This window comes from Pseudophryne corroboree, chromosome 6 (assembly GCF_028390025.1).
Source record: "Pseudophryne corroboree isolate aPseCor3 chromosome 6, aPseCor3.hap2, whole genome shotgun sequence".
Taxonomy (NCBI): Eukaryota; Metazoa; Chordata; class Amphibia; order Anura; family Myobatrachidae; genus Pseudophryne; species Pseudophryne corroboree.
Genome location: NC_086449.1, coordinates 464,329,025 through 464,356,099, shown reverse-complemented (window position 1 = coordinate 464,356,099; position 27,075 = coordinate 464,329,025). Strand labels below are relative to the sequence as shown.

The 27,075-nt window shown below is 45.1% G+C and overlaps 1 protein-coding gene and 1 long non-coding RNA gene across 3 annotated transcripts in view; one reads left to right on the top strand and one right to left on the bottom strand.

Moving 5' to 3' along the window:
* Nucleotides 1–203: 203 nt before the first annotated feature.
* The window catches only part of LOC134932609 (ankyrin repeat and SOCS box protein 15-like), a 107,010-nt gene continuing 80,138 nt past the window's right edge, over nucleotides 204–27,075 (top strand). The window contains exons 1-3 of one of the 2 annotated variants that reach the window (XM_063927174.1): nucleotides 204–280; nucleotides 2,282–2,401; nucleotides 14,972–15,182. In XM_063927174.1, the coding sequence (XP_063783244.1) occupies nucleotides 2,338–2,401; nucleotides 14,972–15,182 (275 nt within the window). In that variant the 5' untranslated portion in view covers nucleotides 204–280; nucleotides 2,282–2,337. The remainder of the gene's footprint in view (nucleotides 281–2,281; nucleotides 2,402–14,971; nucleotides 15,183–27,075) is intronic. The other variant, XM_063927175.1, reaches the window with a different exon arrangement.
* On the bottom strand, nucleotides 4,482–11,965 carry LOC134935367 (uncharacterized). The gene is made up of 3 exons (XR_010180093.1): nucleotides 11,887–11,965; nucleotides 9,514–9,582; nucleotides 4,482–4,512 (listed from the first exon to the last, which is right to left on the bottom strand). It is a non-coding gene; the product is annotated as an uncharacterized LOC134935367 (long non-coding RNA).

Sequence of the window (27,075 nt, the reverse complement as noted above, 5' to 3'; positions counted from 1 at the left end):
TAAAAATCCAATACTCTGTGTCACTGTAAAATGGAAAGGATATTACCAGGCAATGTATTTAGTGATCCTGGCATGTGTTCCAAGCAATTCTCTGTAATCCACATGTAGTTCTTTCCTATGAGAGTGTATGAACTTGGTCTGCTGATTCACAAGGTCATATCTATATTTAACAAACAACTTCATGTGTAATTTTAGAAATCGTGTGTGACACATGTTCTGCAGGCTGCTGCTCAGCTACCTAAAGGCCTCTGTAGCCACATTCAGATAAAGACTGAAAAAGGTGAGAAAAATACTTATTTGCTGACTATAGATGGAATCATTCAAGTGATAATCTTAATTATGGACACATCAGTTTTACAGGCTCTGTGCTCAATTGGAGTCAGTCTATATCTTTTTCATTAGCTCTCTTTATTTTCTTTGTATCAACAATTAAATAGGATGAGTTGGGCAAACATTTGCTAAACTAGAAACATTTTGGTCCACTTTACACAATACTGTATATTATTATTATCAGTTATTTATATAGCGCACACATATTCCGCAGCGCTTTACAGAGAATATCTGCCCATTCACATCAGTCCCTGCCTCAGTGGAGCTTACAATCTATATTCCCTATCACATGTACACACAGACACATTCACGCTAGGGTTAATTTTGTTGGGAGCCAATTAATCTAGCAGTATATTTTTGGATTGTGGGAGGAAACCGGAGTACCCGGAGGAAACCCACGCAAGTACGGGGAGAATATACAAACTCCACACAGTTAGGACCATGGTGGGAATGGAACTCATGACCTCAGTGCTGTGAGGCAGTAATGCTAACCATTACACCATCCGTACTGCCCCAAATTGAATCTAGTTTTCTGTTAAATGATTATTAAAGCATGCCATGCGCTGAGCGAGTATGTTGTGGGTTTGAACTTTTTATGCACTAATGGCTTTGTTCTACTTGCGTGCAATTTGTGTTCTCTAAATAAGCAATGCGGTGGCTGCATGCTCTTAAAGAAACAGGTTCCAAAATTAGATAGACAATGTTTAGGTCGACAAGCAATAGGTTGACCCCACATAGTCGACATGCGATGGCCAGCTTGCATGATCCCATGGGTCACACAGCCGGCCGATGGTGTTGCAGGTGATCCAATGCTGTGTCCTAGGATGCCTCCTGCTGCAATACCATTCTAGTGCATCTCTTCTGCTTCCAGGGACACAGCCTCCTCCATCCACATTTGAATCAGGCCCAGTGACGGAAATGTATTGTCTCAAGATGCATCTCAGTTGTTTGAAAATCATCCAATGGCATTAGCATAAAGATGCAGCTGTGGCAAAAGATTGGGCTGCGTCCAGTGTCTGACTGGGGCATGTAGGGCCCATCGGGGGAATGCAGTGGTAGGGGCCCATGTTTATGGGTGTGGCCAGTCTCTAGAGGGGGTGTGCCCAGCCACCACATTGGTTTGCCTAACCATTTTGCAACTGTGGTTCCCCTAGATAAATATATACAGTAAATACTGTAGTGCATGCATGATAATGTCCTAGATTAGTAACAGCACAGTCTGGAACCTGATGTCTAGAGGAGGGGGTGGGCCCCCAGACAGTAGGGCCCACCGGTGGTTTCCCCTGTACCCCTGTGGGCCAGTCCAACCCTGGCTGCGTCTACATCTAACTCAGAATCACCCCCTTGGTTCCCCAAAAAAGGCATTAACACCAAGGTGTATTTTCACAAGCCCGTAGATGCATAGCCGCAAGCATAACAGGCCACACTGCAAGTGCAAAGGGCTGGTGCAAGTTTCGATGGTGCGAGCAATAGTCATGTTTAAGGACGTTCCAATTTGTATTAAAGCATGCATGGGCACTAAAAGTGTGCATTTCACACTTTGCACAATTTTAATAAAGAGATGTATATAAGGTAAATAGTTTTTAGCAACATTTGCATAAACTCGCAGATGGGCGAACGTCAGTAGATGCTGCTGTATGTGCTTTTGTATGTGATTTAGAATTAGGTACAGAATGTGGCTTTGCTCATAAATGGAACGGCTCAGAGGTGACCTTAGATTTCAGTACATGTAAGAGAGGAGGAAGAAGTGCAATATGCAGCCTGGTACTGTTTAGTCTCATTACCGGGGTAGTGCTTGCTTGCACCTTTTCAGTAGCACCTTCATACATACAGTACTCCCATAGTCTGTTTGGTTGTAGTCATGTGCTTATTTGGGGGGTTTACAGTTTGTCCAACAAAATACTTCAATGCTTATTTGTACGTTTTATTTATTTATTTATTTACCTTTTAGAGATCATATTTTTCCCCAAAAAATTGAAGAAATGGAAGAAGACCAACTAGATAGTTATGAGATCCAATTTGGTATACAAGAATCTTTGCAAACTATTACTCCTCCTATTGGTCAAGATAGGTAAGACAAAAACACAGGAATTCTATACGCTAATCCAAATGAATGCTTGATTAGTGTTTGTGTGTTTTTGCTAATTTCAAACAATTGAGGAATCCAGAGTACAGCAGCTGCACACTAGAGCTGAAGGGAAGCCACACCCCCTCAGAGCTCTCATTGGCTAATAAGGACAGAAGAAGAAAACATACCCACTCACCAGGAAGCCACACTGAAGTTTAGATCTCAAAACAAGGCGAAACATAATTTTCCCAGAAATCTCAGCTATCACGTGTTTTGGATTGTATATGAGTCCTTCCCTCATGGTCAGGCAACATTTCACACAGGAGAGTGTATGCAGAGAGTGTGGGCTGTAGTTTATCAATAAATACCATTAGAACTGTGTAGCCTAATATTAGGACAAACCTATAAATATGTAAAATAATTTGAGTTATAAATTAATAAATGGTATATGTATAACAGGGTGTATCTAATACTATGTATATTTATATGAAATGAGTTGCTTCTGTTTGTATATGTATATATATATGTATATATATATATATATGTATATATATATATGTATATATGTAATAAGGTAGCATGTATAGTAGTGTAGGTGATATGTATAATTATAAATGAATATAATGAGGGAAATATGTTTGTGAAGTTTAAACATTACTGAGAATGGTGAGGGGTAATGATGGTTTGCCTGAGACATTTCTTTTGACACTAAAATAGGCAGGGGGAGTACAGAGTAGTATTGTCTTTGCAGGTGCTGTTGTATAGGAGAGGACCCGCGAGCCGGTAATAAGGGGGCCGTGTGCATAGGAGAGGACCCGCGAGCCGGTAATAAGGGGGCCGTGTGCACAGGAGAGGACCCGCGAGCCGGTAATAAGGGGGCCGTGCGCAGAGTGGTGTCCCCGTGCCGGTAGAACAGGGAGCCGTGTGCAAGAGAGAGGGGTTCACGCGCCGGGAGCTGGTTGGGAGAGTATAAAAAGGACGCTCTCACCGGCGGAGATCAGATTGGAGTTCCCTCAGCTAGTGTGCGCATTTGGTACCCCAGCGCCGCTTAAAGAGCTGTAAACATACAGCGGCGGCAGGGTCCAAACAGCGTTACCCAGGCTGGGCATCACCTGATGTGCAAGTGCAGGGCAAACCCGCGCCGCTAAAAGAGCTGTGAGTTGTAAACATACAGCGGTGTCCGGGTCCCAGCAAGTGCTACTCAGGATTTGGCGGTACCTTTTTAGCTGAGCTGAAGCCACCGCTGAGAGGAAGAGGTGGAGCGAGGGGCCCCTAGGGAGAGCGGAGGCTTTGAAGTCAGCTGGCGGCTGTCAGAATAGAGCAGCAGTGAGCGGCACAGAGGGCAGGCAGCTCAGTCACCGCCCAATCAACAGATCAGGCTGACCAATGACGCAGGGGGCGGCCAGGGCCATCCAGTGAACAGAATGAAGGAGGAGTCGGGGGAGTCGCTGGTTATGAGATGAAATTGCTTATACAGTGGAATAAGACTGTGAACATTATAGTGTAATGTTAAAATAAGCCACCAGAGAAGTTACACTGTGTCTTTGTACTTCAAGACATAGAGCAATTTGCTACACCCAGCTTACTGGATACAAAGTAAAAGAAATAGCTACACTGTGTCTTTGTACTTCAAGACATAGAGCAATGTGCTACATGCAGCTTACTGGATACAAAGTAAAAGAAATAGCTTTCTCAGAGCAGAGAAATGTAATGTATTAAATGGACTACAGCAGTAACCAGGATAAAGGACTACACTATACACATATAAGCAGGATTTTCTAAAGTGGCATTAGACTCAGTAAAGGACACTTCACACCTTCAGGTATCTGGAATATAAATGACTACGGTAATTTACCATTTTAATGGCCCCAACTTGCGCAATTAAATTTTATTAATTCTGGAGTACCCGGGTCACTCAGACAAGTGAAGCTGACATCAAATGTTTTTTTTTGTATATTGCATGCAAATTTTATTGTATAGGAATGTGGGGTAGCTAGGAAATGAATTTTAAGAGGTATGCATAGATGTAGTTATTAATATGTTATTAGTATAATAAATGTAGCATTAAAACTATTATACTTACCAACTTATGTACTGGAGATTGATTGAAAAAACTGAAAGAAAGAAGAACAGGGTTATATTAGTAATATACTGTTATTAGACATATATTCGATAGTACATCTACATAGATAGTAAAACCCACATCTCTAGTACCGATATAAACCAGGCTACCCAGGCAGCCTGTCATAGAAAATTAGCTTGGGTGGAGGCACTTTAATAGATTTAGTAACCTGATCAGGAGGTAGGGAGGGTTACATATTGGAGGCAAGTCTGCTGAGATTGAACATAGAAATATGGAAAATTTAACAGGAGACGATATATACACTTGGTGTATAAAAAAAGAAAAAAATCCTAAAAAGTGCATAGGTATAGGTGGGGATTTTTCAGATTTTTCAGACGAAGAAGTTATAAGGACAATTATAGACAAATTGTATGGGGTTAAAAGACCCAGGATTGTGGACAAATGGAGAGGAAAAATAGCTATATTAATGGAAGCAGAAAGGGAGCTAGACCCATGTTTATTACCAAAGATGGTAGTAGCAAATGAGGAAATTGATAGGCGATGGTATATTATATGGCCTAAGAGAAAAGAGGAGGAAACTACTAGTGCACACATATCTACGTCTGTTGATACGTCTGGAAGGGATAACATAACTTATAATATGCAAGGAAATGGTGAAAATATAGATGGGTCGCAATTTGAGACTATGGTAGATAGAGTGGTTACTCAGTTGGAACGTTGGCACTATGAAGGGAGTTATAGGAGATTACGGATATTCTCAGGGATAGTGCCTGTACCTTTAGGCGAAGAAACATATGAAGCCTGGAAAGAAGCGGCTGTACAGCAAGCAGAGGAGTGGCAGTGCCCAGACCAAATAAAAAGGCAGAGAGTAGTAGAAAGCCTAAGGGGACCTGCCATGGGAATAATACAGGCAGCTAGACGAAGTAATCCACAGGCCACTCTTGAAACATATTTTGAGGCTTTAGACTATGCCTACGGCACTTTGGAGGATGTGGGAGATTTAACATCCAGGTTACACCACACTTTCCAGGAGCCTGGAGAAAAGTTAAGTGCATACTTAATTCGAATAGACAAACTCTTATATAAAATTGTAGAAAAGGGTGGAATTACCCGGGACGAAGTAGATAGAAGTAGAATGAAACAGCTACTGAGGGGGGCACTGACAGCTGATTCGGTTGCCCAGAAAATACGATGTTCGGGAATAAGGGAACCCTCTCCCACTTTTAATGAATTATTAAAAGAAATTAAACAAGAAGAAGTACTAATTGAAATGAGAGAGAGAACGGTAAAGAAGGTTAAGGTAGTTCAATCCTCTGTGGAGGTCAATCCCTTTGAAGAAAAAATAGTTAAAATGATAGAGGAACAGAACAAGAAGCTGGAGCAATTTATGGCCTCTCATGAAAGTAGAAGTTTAGGAAATTCCTCTCTTAGAAGTAATAACAATACAAATATAAGAGGAATGGGAAGAGGAAATAGCTATACTAATAGAGGAAGAGGATGTTTTAAATGTGGGAGGATAGGACATAGAGCTTATGAATGCAATGTCCTTACTGATGGATCTTCTACACGGGCCTCTGTAAATAATTCCAACACTAATAGGGATGTTCTTTCTGGGCAGGGAAACGAACAAGGGAGGACTATGAACCCCGCACAGTCCCCCTAGAAGTCAGTTATTGTGCAATGGGGAATTCTTGGTGGAACGGAAAAGTGCCTGAGGGCTTATTGGGACCTGCACCTGTAGTCCCAGCAGCTATTAATGGGAATAAGTGTAAAGTACTATTAGACAGTGGATCTCAAGTGTCAATTATTTTTGAGACATGGTATAATGACCATTTATCTGATGTACCTATAAAATCACTAAGTGGGTTAGTCATATGGGGATTAAGTATTGAGAAATACCCTTATTTGGGATATGTACAAGTAAATCTTGAATTTGAAGGGGAAATGCACAAGAAGTCGTTGGAGGTACCTTTTATCGCTCTTATATGTCCTGAAATAAAAGGGGGAAGAAATTAACTTCCTGTAATTGTAGGGACTAACACTCAATTGTACCATATATTATCTAATTGGTGTCAGAAAGAAGATGAACGGGGTGCTGAGGTAGGACAGGCATTGCCTGTACAGCTAGAACCACTGGAGGATGTTTTAAAAGAAAGCGAGAATGGCTTTGACATTTGCTTTCAGGGAAGTGACATTGCACAGGAAGATAAGTTTCTTCTTTCTGGAAGATTAGAGTATAAAAAGCAAGCGTTCTCAATTGGAGAGTGGGATTTAGGAGAGGCAAAGGGGGTAGAACATGGAATAAGATTAAATGATACCAGTCCCTTTAGAGAACGCTCCCGTAGGATAGCACCTGCGGATTTTGAAGACGTTAGGTTACACTTGAAGGGATTACTAGAGAACCAAATCATCATAGAGTCCCGTAGTCCATATGCTTCCCCGATTGTAATTGCAAGAAAAAAAAAAGGTAAAATCCGTATGTGTGTAGATTATAGGACTCTAAATTCCCGAACAGTACCAGACCAATATACAGTTCCTAGAATTGATGAGGCATTAGACTGTTTACAAGGGAGCATGTGGTTCTCTGTGTTAGACCTAAGGAATGGATTCTACCAAATTCCTATGCGTCCTGAGGATAGAGAGAAAACCGCATTCATCTGCCCCTTAGGATTTTTCGAATTCCTAAAAATGCCACAAGGTATAAAAGGGGCCCCTGCAACATTTCAGAGAACTATGGAACAAGTTCTGGGAGACATGAACTATTGAGAAGTTATTGTTTACCTGGATGATATAATCGTCTTTGGGAAGTCCCTCTCTGAACATAATACCCGTCTTCTAAAAGTATTGGATAGATTGATAGAGGGAGGACTGAAATTATCAATTGATAAATGCCAGTTGTGCAGGTCTTCAGTTAAATACCTGGGACACATAGTAGGCCGAGAAGGGGTATCAACCGATCCTGCAAAGGTTGATGCTGTAAAAAATTGGCCCCGTCCTACTAAATTAAAGGAACTCAGATCTTTCCTGGGATTTTGCGGTTATTACCGCAGGTTTGTCCCAAGTTATTCTAAAATTTCGAAGCCCCTCACTGATTTAACTAAAGGCTATCCTTCAACAAATAGACGGAAGACAGTTCAGCCTGGTTCTAAATACTTGTACAAACCAAATGAACTGTTTGGGGACAGATGGAGCAGTGAATGTGAATTAGCTTTTCAGACTCTAAAAGAAAAATTGACTGATGCTCCAGTTTTAGCTTATGCTGACCCGACCATTCCATATGTGCTTCATACTGATGCTTCACAAGGAGGGATAGGAGGGGTATTATATCAGAAGCACCAAGATGAACTAAGACCTGTGTCTTTTACTAGCCGGGGTCTATCCAGTAGTGAGAAAAACTATCCCACACACAAATTGGAATTTTTAGCTTTAAAATGGTGTGTAGTGGAAAAATTCCATGACTACTTGTATGGTGTACCTTTTGAGGTACACACTGACAATAACCCTTTAACGTATATACAAACAACTGCAAAACTCGATGCTACTGGACATAGATGGCTTGCAGCATTGGCCCTATACGAATTTTCTTTGAAATATAGACCCGGAATTAATAACATTGATGCTGACTCGCTATCCAGGATCCCCAACCAAGGAAACAGTGACAGCAAGGAAGAATGGATTGAAGTGCCTATGGGAGATGTGAAAGGGATATGTCATCAAATACAAATTGGAGAAATGATGCCAGGAGAAATGTTGAGCTCATTAGGGGCCACTTCTAAAGCTCTTCCATTATCTTATTGCTGGTTAAGTAACCTAGAATTAGAAGGGTTGCCAAAACTCAGGAGAGATCAGATATGGACTGATTAAAGGCAAGATCCTGACATAAAGAATGTAATAGAAAAAATAAAAAAACAAGATTGGAATTTTAATCCACCCCCTATTTCCAAGGAGGCTAAATTATTGGAACGACAAAAAAACAAGTTATTCCTAGAAAATCGATTATTATACAGGGTATCTAAAGAATCGGGGGGAAGGGAAAAGCGACAGTTGGTACTTCCTAAAAAGCATAGGACTACAGTAATGAATGCTTTGCACAATGACCATGGCCATTTAGGGTATGACAAAACCATTAAGCTAATATCAAATAGGTTTTACTGGCCAGGAATGAGGGAAGAAGTAGAGGACTATTGTAGGAACTGTGGAAATTGTATAGTTCGGAAAACTGTAATTAAACAAAATGCCCCTTTGGTAAATTTTAAAAGTAGTGGGCCTATGGATTTGGTATGTATGGATTTTTTGACATTAGAAGTAGAACCAGGGAGGAAATGCCATATATTGGTGATAACTGATCATTTCACCAGATACGCCCAGGCATATGTTACACCAAATCAAAAGGCATCAACAGTTGCAAACACTTTATGGACCAAATTTTTTGTCCACTATGGTTTTCCAAACAGACTTCACTCTGACCAAGGCAGGGAATTTGAAAGTAAACTAATAAAGGAGCTTTGTGTAACCTGCGGGATAACTAAATCTAGGACAACTCCCTATCATCCGCAAGGTGACCCTCAACCCGAAAGGTTTAACAGAACCTTATTGGATATGTTGGGCACGTTGAAACCCTTTGATAAAAAATACTGGAAAAGGCATACTGATCGGTTAGTCCATGCGTATAATTGTACCCAAAATGAAGCCACAGGGTATTCTCCATATTATTTAATGTTTGGACGGGAAGCTAGGCTTCCCATAGATGTATGTATGGGGATATCCACGAGTGACAAACCTGCTATCTCCCACATAAAATACATAAGGAAGTTGCGGGAAGAGTTGCAGGAGGCTTATGATATCGCTGAATGTGCAGCCAGGAAATTGGGATTAAAGAATAAAAATATATATGACAGGAAAGTCCGTGACCATGAGTTAGTTCCAGGGGATCGAGTCTTATTAAGACATCTAGGGGCACCTAGAAAGTTTAAAATTTCAAACAGATGGAGGGAAGATCCTTTTGTGATTGTTGAGAAACTTCCAAACTTACCTGTATATAAGATCAAGCCTGAGGCGGGAGATGACCGGATACTGACATATCATAGGCAGCATCTTTTACCTATAGGGAAAGAAGTTCGGTTAGAAGGGCTTGAACTAAATGATACTACCAGCACAACTAATGAAAGAACGGGAAATAGAAATGTAATACATAATGAATTGAGTATCGTAGATGACATAGATGATGAGTCAGAGATACAAGGATATTATTATAAAGATGAGTCCTTGAGTTTTGATAAATTTACTGGTGGACATGTTACTGAGGATACCCTAGAACATGTGGAAGGTAAAATCCAAGAACTTACTGATAATAACCCCTGGGAAGAAAATCTGGAATATTGTAATGTTGAAAATCAAAGAGTATCAGATAACTCTGATGGGTTTTCACAGCCTTATAGCGAGATGGAGGAGGAACAGGTATGGGATAGGCCAAAAAGGACATGTCGTCCCCCTACTATCCTTACGTATGACCAATTAGGGATACCATGTACTATACCTAGGGTGACACATGTTAGTACTGTATCATTATGGCCATATTTTTAGTACTTACCTACTTGAATATGAGACAGGAAGAACTTAAAGGACAAATAATAATATATATATTGAGATGGTGACCCAGCAGATAACGTATTCTGGATCACCAGGGGGAGAGTATGTAGCCTAATATTAGGACAAACCTATAAATATGTAAAATAATTTGAGTTATAAATTAATAAATGGTATATGTATAACAGGGTGTATCTAATACTATGTATATTTATATGAAATGAGATGCTTCTGTTTGTATATGTATATATATATGTATATATATATATATATGTATATATATATATGTATATATGTAATAAGGTAGCATGTATAGTAGTGTAGGTGATATGTATAATTATAAATGAATATAATGAGGGAAATATGTTTGTGAAGTTTAAACATTACTGAGAATGGTGAGGGGTAATGATGGTTTGCCTGAGACATTTCTTTTGACACTAAAATAGGCAGGGGGAGTACAGAGTAGTATTGTCTTTGCAGCTGCTGTTGTATAGGAGAGGACCCGCGAGCCGGTAATAAGGGGGCCGTGTGCATAGGAGAGGACCCGCGAGCCGGTAATAAGGGGGCCGTGTGCACAGGAGAGGACCCGCGAGCCGGTAATAAGGGGGCCGTGCGCAGAGTGGTGTCCCCGTGCCGGTAGAACAGGGAGCCGTGTGCAAGAGAGAGGGGTTCACGCGCCGGGAGCTGGTTGGGAGAGTATAAAAAGGACGCTCTCACCGGCGGAGATCAGATTGGAGTTCCCTCAGCTAGTGTGCGCATTTGGTACCCCAGCGCCGCTTAAAGAGCTGTAAGCTGTAAACATACAGCGGCGGCAGGGTCCAAACAGCGTTACCCAGGCTGGGCATCACCTGATGTGCAAGTGCAGGGCAAACCCGCGCCGCTAAAAGAGCTGTGAGTTGTAAACATACAGCGGTGTCCGGGTCCCAGCAAGTGCTACTCAGGATTTGGCGGTACCTTTTTAGCTGAGCTGAAGCCACCGCTGAGAGGAAGAGGTGGAGCGAGGGGCCCCTAGGGAGAGCGGAGGCTTTGAAGTCAGCTGGCGGCTGTCAGAATAGAGCAGCAGTGAGCGGCACAGAGGGCAGGCAGCTCAGTCACCGCCCAATCAACAGATCAGGCTGACCAATGACGCAGGGGGCGGCCAGGGCCATCCAGTGAACAGAATGAAGGAGGAGTCGGGGGAGTCGCTGGTTATGAGATGAAATTGCTTATACAGTGGAATAAGACTGTGAACATTATAGTGTAATGTTAAAATAAGCCACCAGAGAAGTTACACTGTGTCTTTGTACTTCAAGACATAGAGCAATTTGCTACACCCAGCTTACTGGATACAAAGTAAAAGAAATAGCTACACTGTGTCTTTGTACTTCAAGACATAGAGCAATGTGCTACATGCAGCTTACTGGATACAAAGTAAAAGAAATAGCTTTCTCAGAGCAGAGAAATGTAATGTATTAAATGGACTACAGCAGTAACCAGGATAAAGGACTACACTATACACATATAAGCAGGATTTTCTAAAGTGGCATTAGACTCAGTAAAGGACACTTCACACCTTCAGGTATCTGGAATATAAATGACTACGGTAATTTACCATTTTATGGGCCCCAACTTGCGCAATTAAATTTTATTAATTCTGGAGTACCCGGGTCACTCAGACAAGTGAAGCTGACATCAAATGTTTTTTTTTGTATATTGCATGCAAATTTTATTGTATAGGAATGTGGGGTAGCTAGGAAATGAATTTTAAGAGGTATGCATAGATGTAGTTATTAATATGTTATTAGTATAATAAATGTAGCATTAAAACTATTATACTTACCAACTTATGTACTGGAGATTGATTGAAGAAACTGAAAGAAAGAAGAACAGGGTTATATTAGTAATATACTGTTATTAGACATATATTCGATAGTACATCTACATAGATAGTAAAACCCACATCTCTAGTACCGATATAAACCAGGCTACCCAGGCAGCCTGTCATAGAAAATTAGCTTGGGTGGAGGCACTTTAATAGATTTAGTAACCTGATCAGGAGGTAGGGAGGGTTGCAACTGTATGTGGAGGGAGTGGGTTGTAAGGGTTAGTGAAGGGATCTTTGTCATTGTTTGTGGGGGGAATTTAAATGTTATCGTAACCCTGATCTCCCGTCTAAAGTGACGGGAGATCGCTGGGCGATATTCAAATGCCCCCACTTATTGAGCTGAGCGCTCCCATTACACTTGGGCTTAGGCGCGCAAAGCACCTAAACCCCTCTAAAGCAATGGGCGCGAGCGTGAAAAGACCCATTTGGGTGCCCAAACGGGTCTCTTTACGCGCATTTCAGCTCGCTACCCCCGGGATAGTGAACTGAAATGAACTTGTCGTGCCCGTCAGCAGCAACATTTGAAAAGCTGCGGGCGTGCGCAATCGCATTTGAATCCGGCTCTGCGTGTTTGTTAGTCAGACACACTAGTTAGCAACTACAATCCAGTGTAAACTGCAAACAGTGTACTGTCACTGGGCCTCATGCAGGTTGCACCTGCGTCCATTGTTGAAAAGTACAGACTTTCTGTACTTTGCGCATGCGCTGGACCCATTCTGCGCTTGTGCAAATGTCATGTGACATAGGAAGCAGAATGGCAGCAGATTGCCAATCACGGACAGTCTGGGGGTGATGTTTTAACAAATGGAAGAGTGTTGTCACCGTTTAGGGGATGAGAAGAGGTCAGGGTTCTCTGTAGTAGGACGGAGATTTCCTGGCCTTTGCGGCAAGCAGCTTGTTTGGCACCACGGGTTGCACAAGCCGCGTGATGGTGGGAGAGAGATCCGATGTTGCATCCTAGGACGCAAGTCGGAACACTACTGCAGCAGGAGGCGTCTGCATGTAATAGATGCCTCCTGCTGCATTACCATACAGTTCTATCCAAGGAAGCAGCAGCGATAGCAAATCCAACCGCACCTGAATGACCCTCAGGTTTATTTACTAAGCCTTGGATGGAGACAAAGTGGTCAGAGATAAAGTACCAGCCAATCAGCTCCTAACTTACCTCCTAGAGGATGCTGGGGTCCACATTAGTACCATGAGGTATAGACTGGTCCACTAGGAGCCATGAGCACTTCAAGAGATTAATAGTGTGGGCTGGCTCCTCCCTCTATGCCCCTCCCACAGGTTAGAAAATGTGCCCGGAGGAGCCGGTCACAGCTAGGGGAGCTCTTAGCAGTTTTCTTCAATTTTTTGTTTTATTAGAGCATTAGGTTACAGGAAGGCTGCTGGCAACAGCCTTCCTGCTTCGTGGGAATTAGGGGGGGAGTAGGAACCAACTCTAGAAGTTAATGGTTCTCTATCTCGGCTGACAGGACACTGAGCTCCTGAGGGTGATGATAGCAAGCCCACGAGGCGACCGCTCACTCCCACAGCACGGTCGCCACCCCCTAACAGAGCTAGAAGGTGGTGAGTACAGCGCCGGCGTCCCGGTTAGCGGGTCACCGGCGGGTATGGCGGCACAAGGGTGGGAGCGCAGCTCTGACAGGCTGCGCTCCATGAAGGCTCAGCAACACTAAGTGTAGGCGCTGTGAGGGGCGTCCTGAGCCAGCGCGGTCACCCTAAACTGGTCAAAGAAGCTAACAGGGGCTAATCCCGCTGTTAGCATAAGTATACCTCCGGCCAGTATAATCAAATTTGTGCGGGAAGCCGCTCGCCATTACAGGGGGCGGGGCTTCTCCTCAGAGTGGATCCAGCACTCACCAGCACCATTTTTCTCCCTGCAGACATAGAAGGTAGACGCTGACAGGGAGCGCTGACTCTCCACATAACTCCAGTTATCCTCTGCGGTACCAGGGTGTTATAGACAGGGGGGAGTGTATTGTTAGTACTAATTAACATATTAAGGTCAGTTAGTCAGCGCCGGGCTTTTATCATAATAACTGCCAACAGGGGCGCTGGGTGGCTGGCTCCTTAGACTCTGTGACTCTCTGAAGGTACTCTGGGGGGAAACTGTATCTGACATTTTCGTGTGTGTGTGTGTGTGTGTGTGTGTGTGTGTGTGTGTGTGTGTGTGTGTGTGTGTGTGTTTCCCACATAACCATGTCTAAGGACTCTGTGTCCTGTGCTGCAGAGTGTTTATCTTCTCCTGACGAGTCTATTCCATGTACTCAGGACTGCAATATACTGTCTCAGCCTTTGGAATCCGGATCCCCATGGGTGGATTCTTTAAGTGGAATGATATCCCAGATTTCTACAAGGATGTCACATACTGAGAAGGAGACGCAGTTTTTGAGGAAACCTGTGGAGGGGTTACAATATTTGGCCCCCACTACTTCATCAAAAACCCCACCTACATACCCACAAATCGTACACTTGCCCAGATAATGCAAGCTGACACTGATACCGGCTCTGATACAGGGGACGGTGATGGGGATATGCAGGGATGGGGGGGATGCATCCCTTGCTAAAGGGGTACAACTAATTATTGAAGCCATTAGGGATGTTTTACACATTTCTGAGAACGTACCTGAACAGGTGTAGGAATCTTATTTTATAGAAAGTAAGAAATCCTCGCTTACCTTTCTGGTTTCCAAGGAGTTAAACTCTTTGTTTGAAAAATTCTTGAAAAACCCAGAGAAAAAATTCCAGATCCCAAAAAGGGTTCTTATTACTTTCCCTTTTTCGGGAAAACCTCCCTATAGTTGACGCTTCTGTATCTAGGTTGTCAAAAAAGGTGGTTTTACCTGTTCCTGGTTCAACCGCTTTGAAAGTGCCGGCTGACCGCAAAATTGAGACTACACTCAAATCACTATACACAGCTACTGGCTTAGCTTTAAGGCCCACTATTGCTTGTGTGTTGAAGTGGTCCGTCACATTGCTAGAGGACTTAGAAACTATGGATAGGAGTGACATTGATTTGTTCTTATGTCACATACAGGATTCTGCGGGGTTCATGGTGGAGGCCATCAAGGACCTTGGCATGCTGAAGGCACAGGCTACTTCTCTGGCGGTCTCGGCGCGCAGAGGACTCTGGCTATGCCAATGGACTGCAGATGCAGAATCCAAGAGAAGTGTGGAGAACCTACCCTTCACAGGTCAGGCTCTGTTTGGGGATGCATTGGATACGTGGATCTCCACTGCAACTGCGGGTAAGTCAACCTTTCTTCCCTCAGAAGCACCACCGGCTAGGAAATCTTATCCTTCGCCTACACTGCAGTCCTTTCAGACCGCAAAATGTAAAAAATCCAAACCCCCTCCCACCTTCTTTAGAGGAGGTCGGGGAAAATCCAGAAAACCTGCACCATCAGGTTCCTAGGAACAGAAACCAGGTTCTGTTTCATCAAAATCGTCTGCATGACAGTGGACCTCCCAGTCTGGAGGGCGGGCAGGTGGGAGTGAGACTAAAAGCTTTCAGTCACGTTTGGGTGTTATCATGCCTAGACTCCTGGGTAAAAGATATTGTTGCCCAGGGTTACAGGCTGGAGTTTCAAGAGCTCCCACCTCACAGATTCTTCAAATCGGGCTTACCAGTTTTACTGACAGAAAGGGCCATCCTACAGGAAGCCATTCAAAAATTGGTTAAAACAAATGTTGTTGTTCCAGTTCCACTTCACTTGCAACACAAGGGTTATTAGTCAAGCCTGTTTGTGGTACCGAAACCGGATGGCTCGGTAAGGCCAATATTAAAGCTAAAGTCAATGAACCCTGTTAAGTTTGCTTAAATTACAAGGAAAAGCAATACATTATTACACTGTGGTTTGAGCTGCTGCGGCCGCTGCATATAAATACAACCGCTATAATGTGTATATAAATTGCGTATACACGCCGACACATTATTCGCACAATATAGCAACATGTGTGGCTTAATACACCTTACCCCAAACAAGAATGGAATGCGACACCAGTAGTTAAATGTAATGTTGTGGTCCAACGCATCAACAGTATTTACTTGACAATATATAGGTAATAAGTACAACAATATACAGAGAAGAGCTACAACCAATAATACATATGTTTAAACGCGAGCGCTCCTGGATCCAGGTCTCAGTCAGTCTTGGCAAGATGACCTCAGAGAAATAGGGACTGAAGCCTGGATCAGGAGACCTCTCTTTTATACAATGTGTCCAAATACAGTACAATGGGAAATGTAAGTTCTTCTTTCATAGGTCAGAGGGCAAGTTATTTACAGTACATGAGGGGGTCATAGGTTGGTTTGAACCAGTGGACGATGCTTGATCCAGGGTGCACTAGTGTTAGGATCTCCTGCTCTGTGCTGCCACGTCGCCATGGCAACCGGGAGGCAAGTGTTAGCGAAGTAACCTGAGCGCAGCTGATACTCCGGTCCGGGTTTTTACTGTGTAGTGGTTACAGGCTCTGTGCACGGCAGGGAATCCGGCACTGGTTTTGTGCTCACAGTCTGTGAGGTCTGAGTGGGGCGTGGACAGCACCTGCTATATAAACCATCCTCTCAGGCTAGGCAAATGCTGCTGAATCTTTGTTTGTTAGTCAGTTCCAGAGAGTTAGCTAGTACTGTGTGACTTTGTATTTACTTGTTGCTTACTGCGAATAGGCCTTGGGATTCGGTACTTCATTCTGCCAATCCGGACCTAGCAGTAAGACTGGAGTCAGTTGTTTGACCTGCTGGGGTTCTTTTGCTATTCTGTGAACCCATCAGGTTTGTGGCTGTACTCTCAGACCTGCTTGCTTAATCCTCCCTCACTGTGCAGGGCGTCCAGGTGTCAGTTTAGTGGCAGTAAGCTGAACCTGTGCCCTGCAAGTAGGGGTTAGGATTGTGGATACTCTCCTTGTGTCTATATTTCTATCTCTGACCAAGAAGTTTATCCCACACCCGTTGGTAACCCTTTGGGGTTTTTTCTGTTGCTCTTAGCAACATCATTTCAGGTGCTCCACATGTTAAATCACTACACATCGCTTCATTGTCCGCTCTATTCCATCTGAGCATTCCTGACACTAGGGAGACACCTAATTCCTGAGCCTTTGGGCTTCTCCGTTCACTTTGTGTTTATTAGTTATTCCATCACCTCCTGTGTATGTTATGTTATACTGTCTGTGAGTTCGTTTGCTTCGCTTCCCCCTCTGTTCATACACTGGTATACTCCTGTTAGCACTGGTGTGCGTAACATATTCAGCAGCCCTACTCCTGTTGAAATTTTGTGGGAATATGGAGCATACCCCTCAAAATACTTTGCAACAGGTGGTCGATCAGGTGCAGCTCCTGACTCGACAATTTAATGAGATGTCCATTAAAATGAACACCCCGCAGGCCGCTAGCGGAGCTCCCGCAGCAGCAGCGGCAAGTTCAGGGGTTAAGGAGCCGAAAAGTAAATCTCCCGGATCGTTTTTCTGGAGATCGCTCGCAGTTCTTTTGTTTCAAGGAGAGCTGTAAGCTATATTTCAGGCTTAGGCCCCAGTCTTCTGGGTCGGAGATTCAGCGGGTGGGCATGGTGATTTCCTTGCTACAAGGAGACCCACAGGTCTGGGCATATGGGTTACAGCCTGACTGTCCGTCGCTTAAAAGTGTTGATGCTTTTTTTACGGCACTGGGCATTTTGTATGATGACCCTGACAAGATGGCTTCAGCCGAGGCTCAGATTACGGTTCTTAAGCAAGGGCGACGGCCAGCTGAGGTTTATAGTACGGAGTTTCGGAGGTTGGCTCATGATACCCAGTGGAATGACCCAGCCCTGAGAAGCCAGTACCGAAGGGGCCTTTCTGACCAGATAAAGGACCAACTGGTACAATATCCCTCGCCTGATAGCTTAGATCAGCTCATGCAGTTATCCATCTGGGTGGATAGACGGCTGAGAGAGCATAGGCTTGAAAGGGAGACCGCAGTTTCCTTTTTTCCCAAGGGAACCTCAGACTCTGAGGAATATTCCGAGGAGCCTATGCAGATTGGGGCTACCCGCCTCTCCTCGCATGAGAAGACGCGGAGGAGACAGCAGGGTTTGTGTTTGCACTGTGGGAATAAAGGTCATGTTGTAGTATCATGCCCAGAAAAACCGGAAAACTTCAGGGCCTGAGGGTGATGGGAAATATCCTGTCAGGCCAGAAGTCAGAATTTCCTAAAAAGACTTTTCTCATTCCGGTGACTTTGGAGATCCTCGGTCAAACTGTCAAGACTGAGGCCTTTGTTGACAGTGGGGCCGATGGGGTTTTCATGGACCGTCAATTTGCCCTGGAACACTCTGTTCCCTCAGTACCTTTGGCATCAGAGATTGAGATCTGTGGGTTAAACGGGGAACCATTGTCCCAGGGTAAAATTACCTCCTGCACCAGCCAAATTCCTTTGTTTATTGGAGCCACACACTCTGAAAAATTGTCTTTTTATGTGACTGTCTGTTCTTTTGCCCCATTGGTTTTGGGGTTACCCTGGTTAAGGGCCCATAACCCTCAATTTGACTGGGTCTCTGGGGAGATTCTTAGTTGGGGTAGTGATTGTTTCAGGAGTTGCTTGAGCCTTCCAGTCAGGCTCTCGCAGCTAAGTTTGCCGGGATTGCCAGGATGTTATGCAGATTTTGCGGACGTGTTCTCCAAAAAAGTTGCGAAGGTACTACCTCCCCATCGCCCCTATGACTGTGCCATTGATTTGTTGCCGGATGCTAAGCTTCCCAAGAGCAGGTTGTACTCCCTGTCACGTCCTGAGACTCAGGCTATGGCAGAGTACATTCAGGAGAACTTGGCTAAGGGATTTATCAGACCCTCACAGTCCCCAGTTGGGTCGGGGTTCTTTTTCGTGGGTAAAAAGGACGGTTCGTTGCGACCCTGCATCGACTTCAGGGAATTGAACCGTATCACGATAAAAAACTCGTACCCACTGCCTCTCATTTCGGTTTTGTTTGACCAGCTTCGTACTGCCACCATTTTTTCTAAGATTGACCTACGCGGTGCTTACAATCTAATCCGAATGAGAGAGGGGGATGAATGGAAGACTGCCTTTAATACCCACTCAGGGCATTATGAATATTTGGTGATGCCTTTTGGGCTCTCTAATGCCCCGGCAGTCTTCCAGGAATTCATGAACGATGTGCTCAGGGAATATTTGGATAGATTCTTAGTTGTTTATCTAGATGACATCCTAATCTTCTCTCATTCCCTGGAGGAACATCGGAAGCATGTACGCTTAGTCCTCCAGAAACTCAGAGACCACCAGCTTGGGGCGAAGCTGGAGAAGTGCGAGTTTGAAGTCCAGCAAATCGCATTTCTAGGGTATATTATCTCCTCAGAAGGTTTCCAAATGGAGGGTTCTAAGGTACAGGCAGTCCTGGATTGGGTGCAGCCCACTAGTTTGAAGGCGCTTCAGCGTTTTCTGGGCTTTGCAAATTTTTATAGACGGTTTATCGCTGGATTTTCGTCTATAGTGGCCCCCTTGGTGGCACTCACTAAGAAAGGGGCGGATGTTGCTCACTGGTCTTGTGAGGCCAAAGCGGCCTTTGCCCATCTCAAAAGGGCATTTGTCTCGGCCAAGGTGCTGCGACACCCAGATCCAGAGCGTCCTTTTGTGGTAGAAGTGGATGCCTCTGAGATAGGTATTGGGGCAGTGCTCTCTCAGATGGGGGTGTCTGATAATCGCCTTCATCCCTGTGCTTACTTTTCCCGTATATTTTCGTCTGCCGAGATAAATTATGATGTGGGTAACTGGGAATTGTTGGCTATAAAGGATGCACTCGGGGAGTGGAGACACTGGCTTGAGGGGGCTAAGTTTGTGGTCTCAATTCTCACCGACCATAAGAATCTGGCATATTTAGAGTCAGCGAAGCGGCTCAATGCCAGGCAGGCACGATGGGCTTTGTTTTTTGCTCGCTTTAATTTTTTGATAACATATCGCCCTGGGTCAAAAAACATCAAGGCTGATGCGCTCTCGCAGAGTTTTGCTCCAGTTCAAGAGACCACCGAGGAGCCATTGCCCATTGTGTCCCCATCATGTATTAAAGTGGGCATTACCCAGGACCTCTTGTCATTAGTCCTTAGAGCACAGGAGCAGGCTCCTCCAGACCTTCCGGTAGGTCTCTTGTTTGTGCCTCCTAGGTTAAGACAGCGAGTGTTCCTGGAATTCCATGCCAAGAGGTCGGCAGGGCATCCGGGTATTGCCAGAACTCGGGAGTTGCTGTCTAGGGCGGTGTGGTGGCCCTCGGTGGCTAGGGATGTGGATCAGTGGGTTCGGGCATGTGACGTTTGTGCCTGAAATAAAACTCCTAGAGGGGTTCCTGTCGGCCCATTACATCCACTCTCTATTCCGTCTAAGCCATGGACCCACATTTCCATGGATTTTGTGGTGGACTTGCCCAAATCCTCGGGGATGACAGCCATTTGGGTTGTCGTTGACAGGTTTTCGAAGATGGCGCATTTCGTTCCACTGGTTGGGTTGCCATCGGCCAGACGCCTGTCTGAGTTATTTATGCAGCATGTTGTGCGCCACTAGATGTGGTCTCTGACCGTGGATCCCAGTTTGTGGCCAAATTCTGGAGGGCATTTTGTTCTGATCTCCAGATTTCTGTGAGCTTGTCGTCAGGCTACCATCCACAGTCTAATGGGCAGACTGAGAGGGTGAACCAGTCCTTGGAGCAGTTCCTCAGGTGTTATGTCTCCAAGTGTCATACTGACTGGGTTGCTCATCTGTCCATGGCGGAGTTTGCCTATAACAACGCGGCTCACTCTGCTACAGGGATCTCTCCCTTCCTTTGTGTGTATGGGCATCATCCTAAGGCCAATTCTTTTGACCCCCTTGATTCCACGTCTGGTGGTTCCTCTGTTGTTTCGGTCCTTAGGGGTATTTGGAGGAAAGTGAAGAAAGCCCTTGTGTCTGTGTCATTAGTGACCAAAAGGGTTTTTGATAAGCGGAGAAGACCCTGCAGCTTCAAATTAGGAGACTTCGTCTGGTTGTCCACCAAGAATTTGAAGTTGAGACAGCCATCTCATAAGTTAGGCCCCCGGTTCATCGGCCCTTATAAGATCACCAGGGTTATCAATCCGGTGGCATTTCAGTTAGATCTGCCCCGTTCATTGGGTATCAATAAAACATTTCATTGTTCCCTTTTAAAACTGGCGGGTAGTAATCCTTCTTCCAGTGGAAGACCTTCTCCTCTTCTGATAGGGGTCAGAGGGAGTTTGTGGTTGAAAGGGTTCTTGACTCCAAGATGGTTCGGGGTCGGCTGTCATTTTTGGTGCACTGGAAGGGGTATGGCCCGGAGGAGCGGTCGTGGGTGCGCAGTTGTGATCTTCATGCCCCCAGACTGATACGCTCTTTCTTCTCGCAGTTCCCCGATAAACCCGGTGGTAGGGGTTCTTTGACCCCTCGTCAGAGGGGGGGTACTGTTAGGATCTCCTGCTCTGTGCTGCCACGTCGCCATGGCAACCGGGAGGCAAGTGTTAGCGAAGTAACCTGAGCGCAGCTGATACTCCGGTCCGGGTTTTTACTGTGTAGTGGTTACAGGCTCTGTGCACGGCAGGGAATCCGGCGCTGGTTTTGTGCTCACAGTCTGTGAGGTCTGAGTGGGGCGTGGACAGCATCTGCTATATAAACCATCCTCTCAGGCTAGGCAAATGCTGCTGAATCTTTGTTTGTTAGTCAGTTCCAGAGAGTTAGCTAGTACTGTGTGACTTTGTATTTACTTGTTGCTTACTGCGAATAGGCCTTGGGATTCGGTACTTCATTCTGCCAATCCGGACCTAGCAGTAAGACTGGAGTCAGTTGTTTGACCTGCTGGGGTTCTTTTGCTATTCTGTGAACCCAGCAGGTTTGTGGCTGTACTCTCAGACCTGCTTGCTTAATCCTCTCTCACTGTGCAGGGCGTCCAGGTGTCAGTTTAGTGGCAGTAAGCTGAACCTGTGCCCTGCAAGTGGGGGTTAGGATTGTGGATACTCTCCTTGTGTCTATATTTCTATCTCTGACCAAGGAGTTTCTGTTGCTCTTAGCAACATCATTTCAGGTGCTCCACATGTTAAATCACTACACATCGCTTCATTGTCCGCTCTATTCCATCTGAGCATTCCTGACACTAGGGAGACACCCAATTCCTGAGCCTTTGGGCTTCTCCGTTCACTTTGTGTTTATTAGTTATTCCATCACCTCCTGTGTATGTTATGTTATACTGTCTGTGAGTTCGTTTGCTTCGCTTCCCCCTCTGTTCATACACCGGTATACTCCTGTTAGCACTGGTGTGCGTAACAACTAGCAGGTGGTTTCCCGCCGAATATCCTGAGTACAGTATCATAGCAGTTTGCGAATATTACAATTCTGCGTATATATCCACATGCAGAAACATGCGATAAACTGCAAATAGCAACCGGAATGTAGATCTCAAAATACTGCACATCTGGATACCAAACACTAAGTCCTAATATTGCTCCATCCCCTCACACCATGTAAAGCTGAATAGCTCTGTTGTTTTACCTTTTAAGTGCATGCAAGTTGCTGACAAAGTGTATGGAGACTATGGGGGTCATTCCGAGTTGATCGTAGCTGTGCTAAATTTAGCACAGCTACAATCATTCACACAGACATGCGGGGGGACGCCAAGCACAGGGCTAGTCCGCCCCGCATGTCAGTGCCAGCCCCCCCACAGAAGTGCAAAGGCATCGCACAGCGGCGATGCCTTTGCACTTCAAGAGTAGCTCCCGGCCAGCGCAGCTTTAGCGTGCTGGCCCGGAGCTACTCGTCGCTCCCCAGCCCGCAGCGGCTGCTTGTGACGTCACACAGCCGCCGTGGACCGCCCCCCCCAACGGTCCGGCCATGCCTGCGTTGGCCGGACCGCTCCCCCTTAACGGCGGCTTAACGCCACAGTTCAGCCCCCTCCTGCCCAGCGACCGCCTCTGTCTCAGAGGCGATCGCTAGGCAATGAAAGCTGCCATGCGCAGGTGAAAAACTGCAGCGAGCGATCAGGTCGGAATGACCCCCCTATGTGTAAATTATCCACTATGTGAATAAAGTATTGAATACGTCTTTGTGGCTTTTCTGTGCGAATGTGTAAGCTACCGTATATACTCTTCTCATGCGTTAAAACGCATGGCGAACCTGTGCACGATACTTGTGAGTATGCATGCGCATGGCGGTAATGCACATACGCAGAGGCCACTCTGTTTGGAATTTACATGTTGTATGAGTGTAATATTTTTGACTTTGACAGTCCACCCTTTGATAGTAAACAATAACTATCATAACTGTCGCTAAACATAATAAAAATATTTCAAACAATCATTGGAGACCTAGACACACGTATGTACTCATTTTCGCAAATCAGACATTTGACCATAGTTGGGGATGCCAGGGAAGAGGGCGGGACATTCTCTATATGCGCTCAGCAGTCGTGAGACCACTGGTTGGATGTGGGATATCATTCAACCTATAGAGTATGCTGGGACAGTGCTATATGTCTGATTTGAACGAACGTTGCATACATACGTGTACCTACATCTTTGCACACCAATGTTCGTATTCGATAGAGGTTTTTGCTGGGTAGAGGGAGAGAAAAACACAAATAAATAGTGAAAGAAACAGGCCATGATATTCATTTACATTCCTAACACAGTACTGTTTCTATCGTTGGGTCGTATACCAGGTCTGCCGCATTTACAACGTACCCACTCCTTAGACTCATCAAGTTTGTATTGTGGTTTGTCCTTTTTTTTCTGCGTCAAAATTTGAACACATTTAAATATCAGACCGATAATTATGACACCACCCGGATACAGAGAAGTAGCTTCCCCACATTAGCGATCATCCCTTGTGCCCACTCTCCTAACCCAGAGAACCATTTGAGTGGGTTCAACCATGAGGCCCATCCAGTCAATTCATTACCCACAGCCGTTAAAGTGAGATTGTGTTTCTTTCTAAACTCCCATTTTAACTGTAATATCTCGTCCATCTTTTGATCAATGATCTCTTTTGTACTCAGTACTGTTCGTAATATACGTACAGCACTTCACTCCATATTGAGTTGCTAAAGTAACGCAATACCCGCCCGACACGGCCGTGACGTAATTCAAGACCATTCTTTGTTGTACCAATTCCTTCTTGTAGGCCTGTAGCTCCCTACCTGTATACCTGAAGGTGTCGTCATACATCTCAGTGATATTGTCTATCAGGTTCGCCAGCGCATGGATATACCTATAATTTATGATTCCTCTGGCAGTACGGGTGATGTCTAATGCGAGAAGAATCTGAATCCCGGTGGACTCATGAATCAAATTAGAGGCCGCGGGCTCTCCCCTGTCTATGAGGTGTCTCTTAAAAATGTGTTCATAGTGGGTGTGAGTATAAGGAGGCGGAGCGCTGCGGTGAATGTCTTTCATTTTGTCATGTGCAATGGTCATGATTTCTGGTAGTACTCTGCCTATGTAACATAACCCTTCAGAGCTCGGAGTGAGCCAATTGTACGCCTTCCTTCCGCATATGAAATAAGCGTCATCTGGGAGAACATAGGGGACAAAATGCATTAATATCATGTCACAGATAATTCTCACAAAGAAACCTTTCCCCAGCTTTCTCATCTGCTTGAAACAAGCATCCGGCCGGATGATGGCGCACAATATCCCTGCGACACCTTTCCAGCTCACATGGTTTTGGTCCCACATGTGTATTGTATCGGAAGTACCTTCCACTTGTGGCTATCTCACGTACAAGTTCAGAGTTGAAGGGCCCCTTGTCAGCTCTGTGTGAGAATGTCATTGTCTGATTATTCCATGTCACTTCCTAATTTCCTGGTTTCCGTAAATTGGCTATGTTGAAACACAGTAGAGATCTGTCTACGTGGTACTGGTGGAGCTTTAGGCTAGGTGGTCTAGATATATTGTACTTTTTGTCCACCGGTCTCCCCCCATGCAATTCGAGTACCTCATTTACTGTTAATGGGTATGGCACTAACCACGATTTACTCTGTCCTTGAGGTACTTGTGAGCACACCCAGCATTCTGTTTGGTTTAAGACCGTACCCACTAGTGAGTGATAGTCACTCAAAGGATGTCCGTCAATATCGATATTATTGTTTGACTGACAACTCTGGATGCACTCATCTTCAACTATGGGGTCGCAGTACTTACATATGCAGTATTCATCAGACAACAACCCCTCACATTGACTCCGAACTCCGTGACGACCAGATCTCTGTCAGCGTCCGGAGTCTTACCGGTACGCTGGGTCCGCGGGGCTGGCTTCCTTGGCGATGTGCGGGCATCGGCAGAGGTGGGCTGCTGCGCCAGATCCGTGGGCAGCAGTAGCGGCGGTGAGGGGGTCCGCTCGTGGCGGTGGGACGCAGCTACAGTGGGTCGCTCTTGCTGAGCCAGGGGCAGTGAGCAATGTGGCTTTGCAAAAAGGTCTGCATTACTGGGCGCCGCCATGTTGGAGACCAAGTTTTCAGCATAGTTCCTGTTTCTTCCAGCCAATCCAGGGGAAGCTCTCCCTATAAAAGGGGGCTGGTTTAGGACAGGGATGCCAGTGCTTCAAGTTACAACCCTGTTGTAGGTGCTTTAGCCTGTGCTCCCAGGATTCCTGCTGTATTCTGGTTCCTCCTGATCCTGCTTGGTCGGTTCTCTGTTGCTGCTGCAGCCCTGCCGTTTCTAGCCTGTTACTGCCTGTGGAAGCGCTCCTGGAAAACCCGGTCCAGTAAGACTCTTTGGGCACAGTCGGCCCCGGTCTTCTGCCTCGCCTTTCAAGCCACACTCCACAGATCTCCTTCACCAGCCACGCCTTTGTACCACCGACCACAGCCGGCAGATTATTATCTTCAGCCTCGTTTAACAAACCACAGTCCACAGTCCTTGTCTCCAGCCACGTCTTCAACCACCATCCACAGTTCCACAGTTCATTATCTACAGTCTCATCTTTCAAATCACAGTCCACAGTTCTTCGCCCCCTGCCACGTCTTTAACCATCATGCTCCAGCCTCGGTCCTCTACCTCAGCCCTGTACATAATAAATACTTTCCATTGACTCTCAAACCCCGCCTACGTTCTTCATTGCTCTGTGTCCCATGCGAAGGAACTATATCCAGCACCCTCATCTGGTTCATTCACAGCCTTCTACCTCCTCGGGCAAATCTCAGCTGCCGGATCCTCAAACTTTGCTAGACGTGACAATCTCTTACTTATACCAGCTTTGACCAAAGTGATGGACTGATCCTGGAATCCTACAAATTCATCCTCTTCATCAGAACCCATTTCAGATCCTTGCCCAACTTCTTGGGGGCCCTTGCAAAAACACATTGTCCTGATCAAAAATAGAGTCACAATCAAAATCCAGAATAGGGATAACACAGTCTTTTGATGCAGATGCATTTCGAGGAGAGGAAGGGAAGAGAAAAAAAAATAGGAGGGGGGGAGGTGTTGGAGAGGAAGAAGAGGAAAAAAGTAAGATAACAGTCCTTGATTTTGTTTTTCACCATGCTCAGGTACCGTTCGACAGTTCTGCCTTTCATCCTTCCCGGAACAGATTCTCCAGTGACATCAAGTTTTCTTCACCTTTCTCTTTCTCACGAGCTTTCTCCGGGTTAGCGACCTTCTTGCAGTGGGATGAGTGGACCCAATTCTCTCTTTTGGCAACCTTCAGTGATGTCGTGCTGGTCAACAAAACTTGATACGGTCCTTCCCACCTGTCTATTAGGCAACCTGAGCGTAGAAAATTTTGAATCATCACATAGTCCCCAGGTTCAATTTCATGATAATTACTGTTTGATAGGTCAGGAATTGCCAGTTTGAAATTCCTTTGCTGGTTTCTCAGTTGCTGGCTCATCCTAACCATGTATTGCACAGTCATCTCATTATTGCATTTCAGATCATCCTGGGGATCTATCATTACGTGGGGCTGTCGTCCAAAAAGAATTTCAAAGGGTGATAGGTTAAGCGATGACCTGGGAGTGGTTCTGATGCTGTACAACACTAGTGGCAGTGCTTCCAGCCACAACAGTCCAGTTTCAGCCATCACTTTGCTCAGATTGTTTTTAATAGTACTGTTCACTCTCTCCACCTTCGCACTGGCCTGTGGTCGGTAGGGAGTATGAAGTTTGCTATTAATACCCATACGTTTGC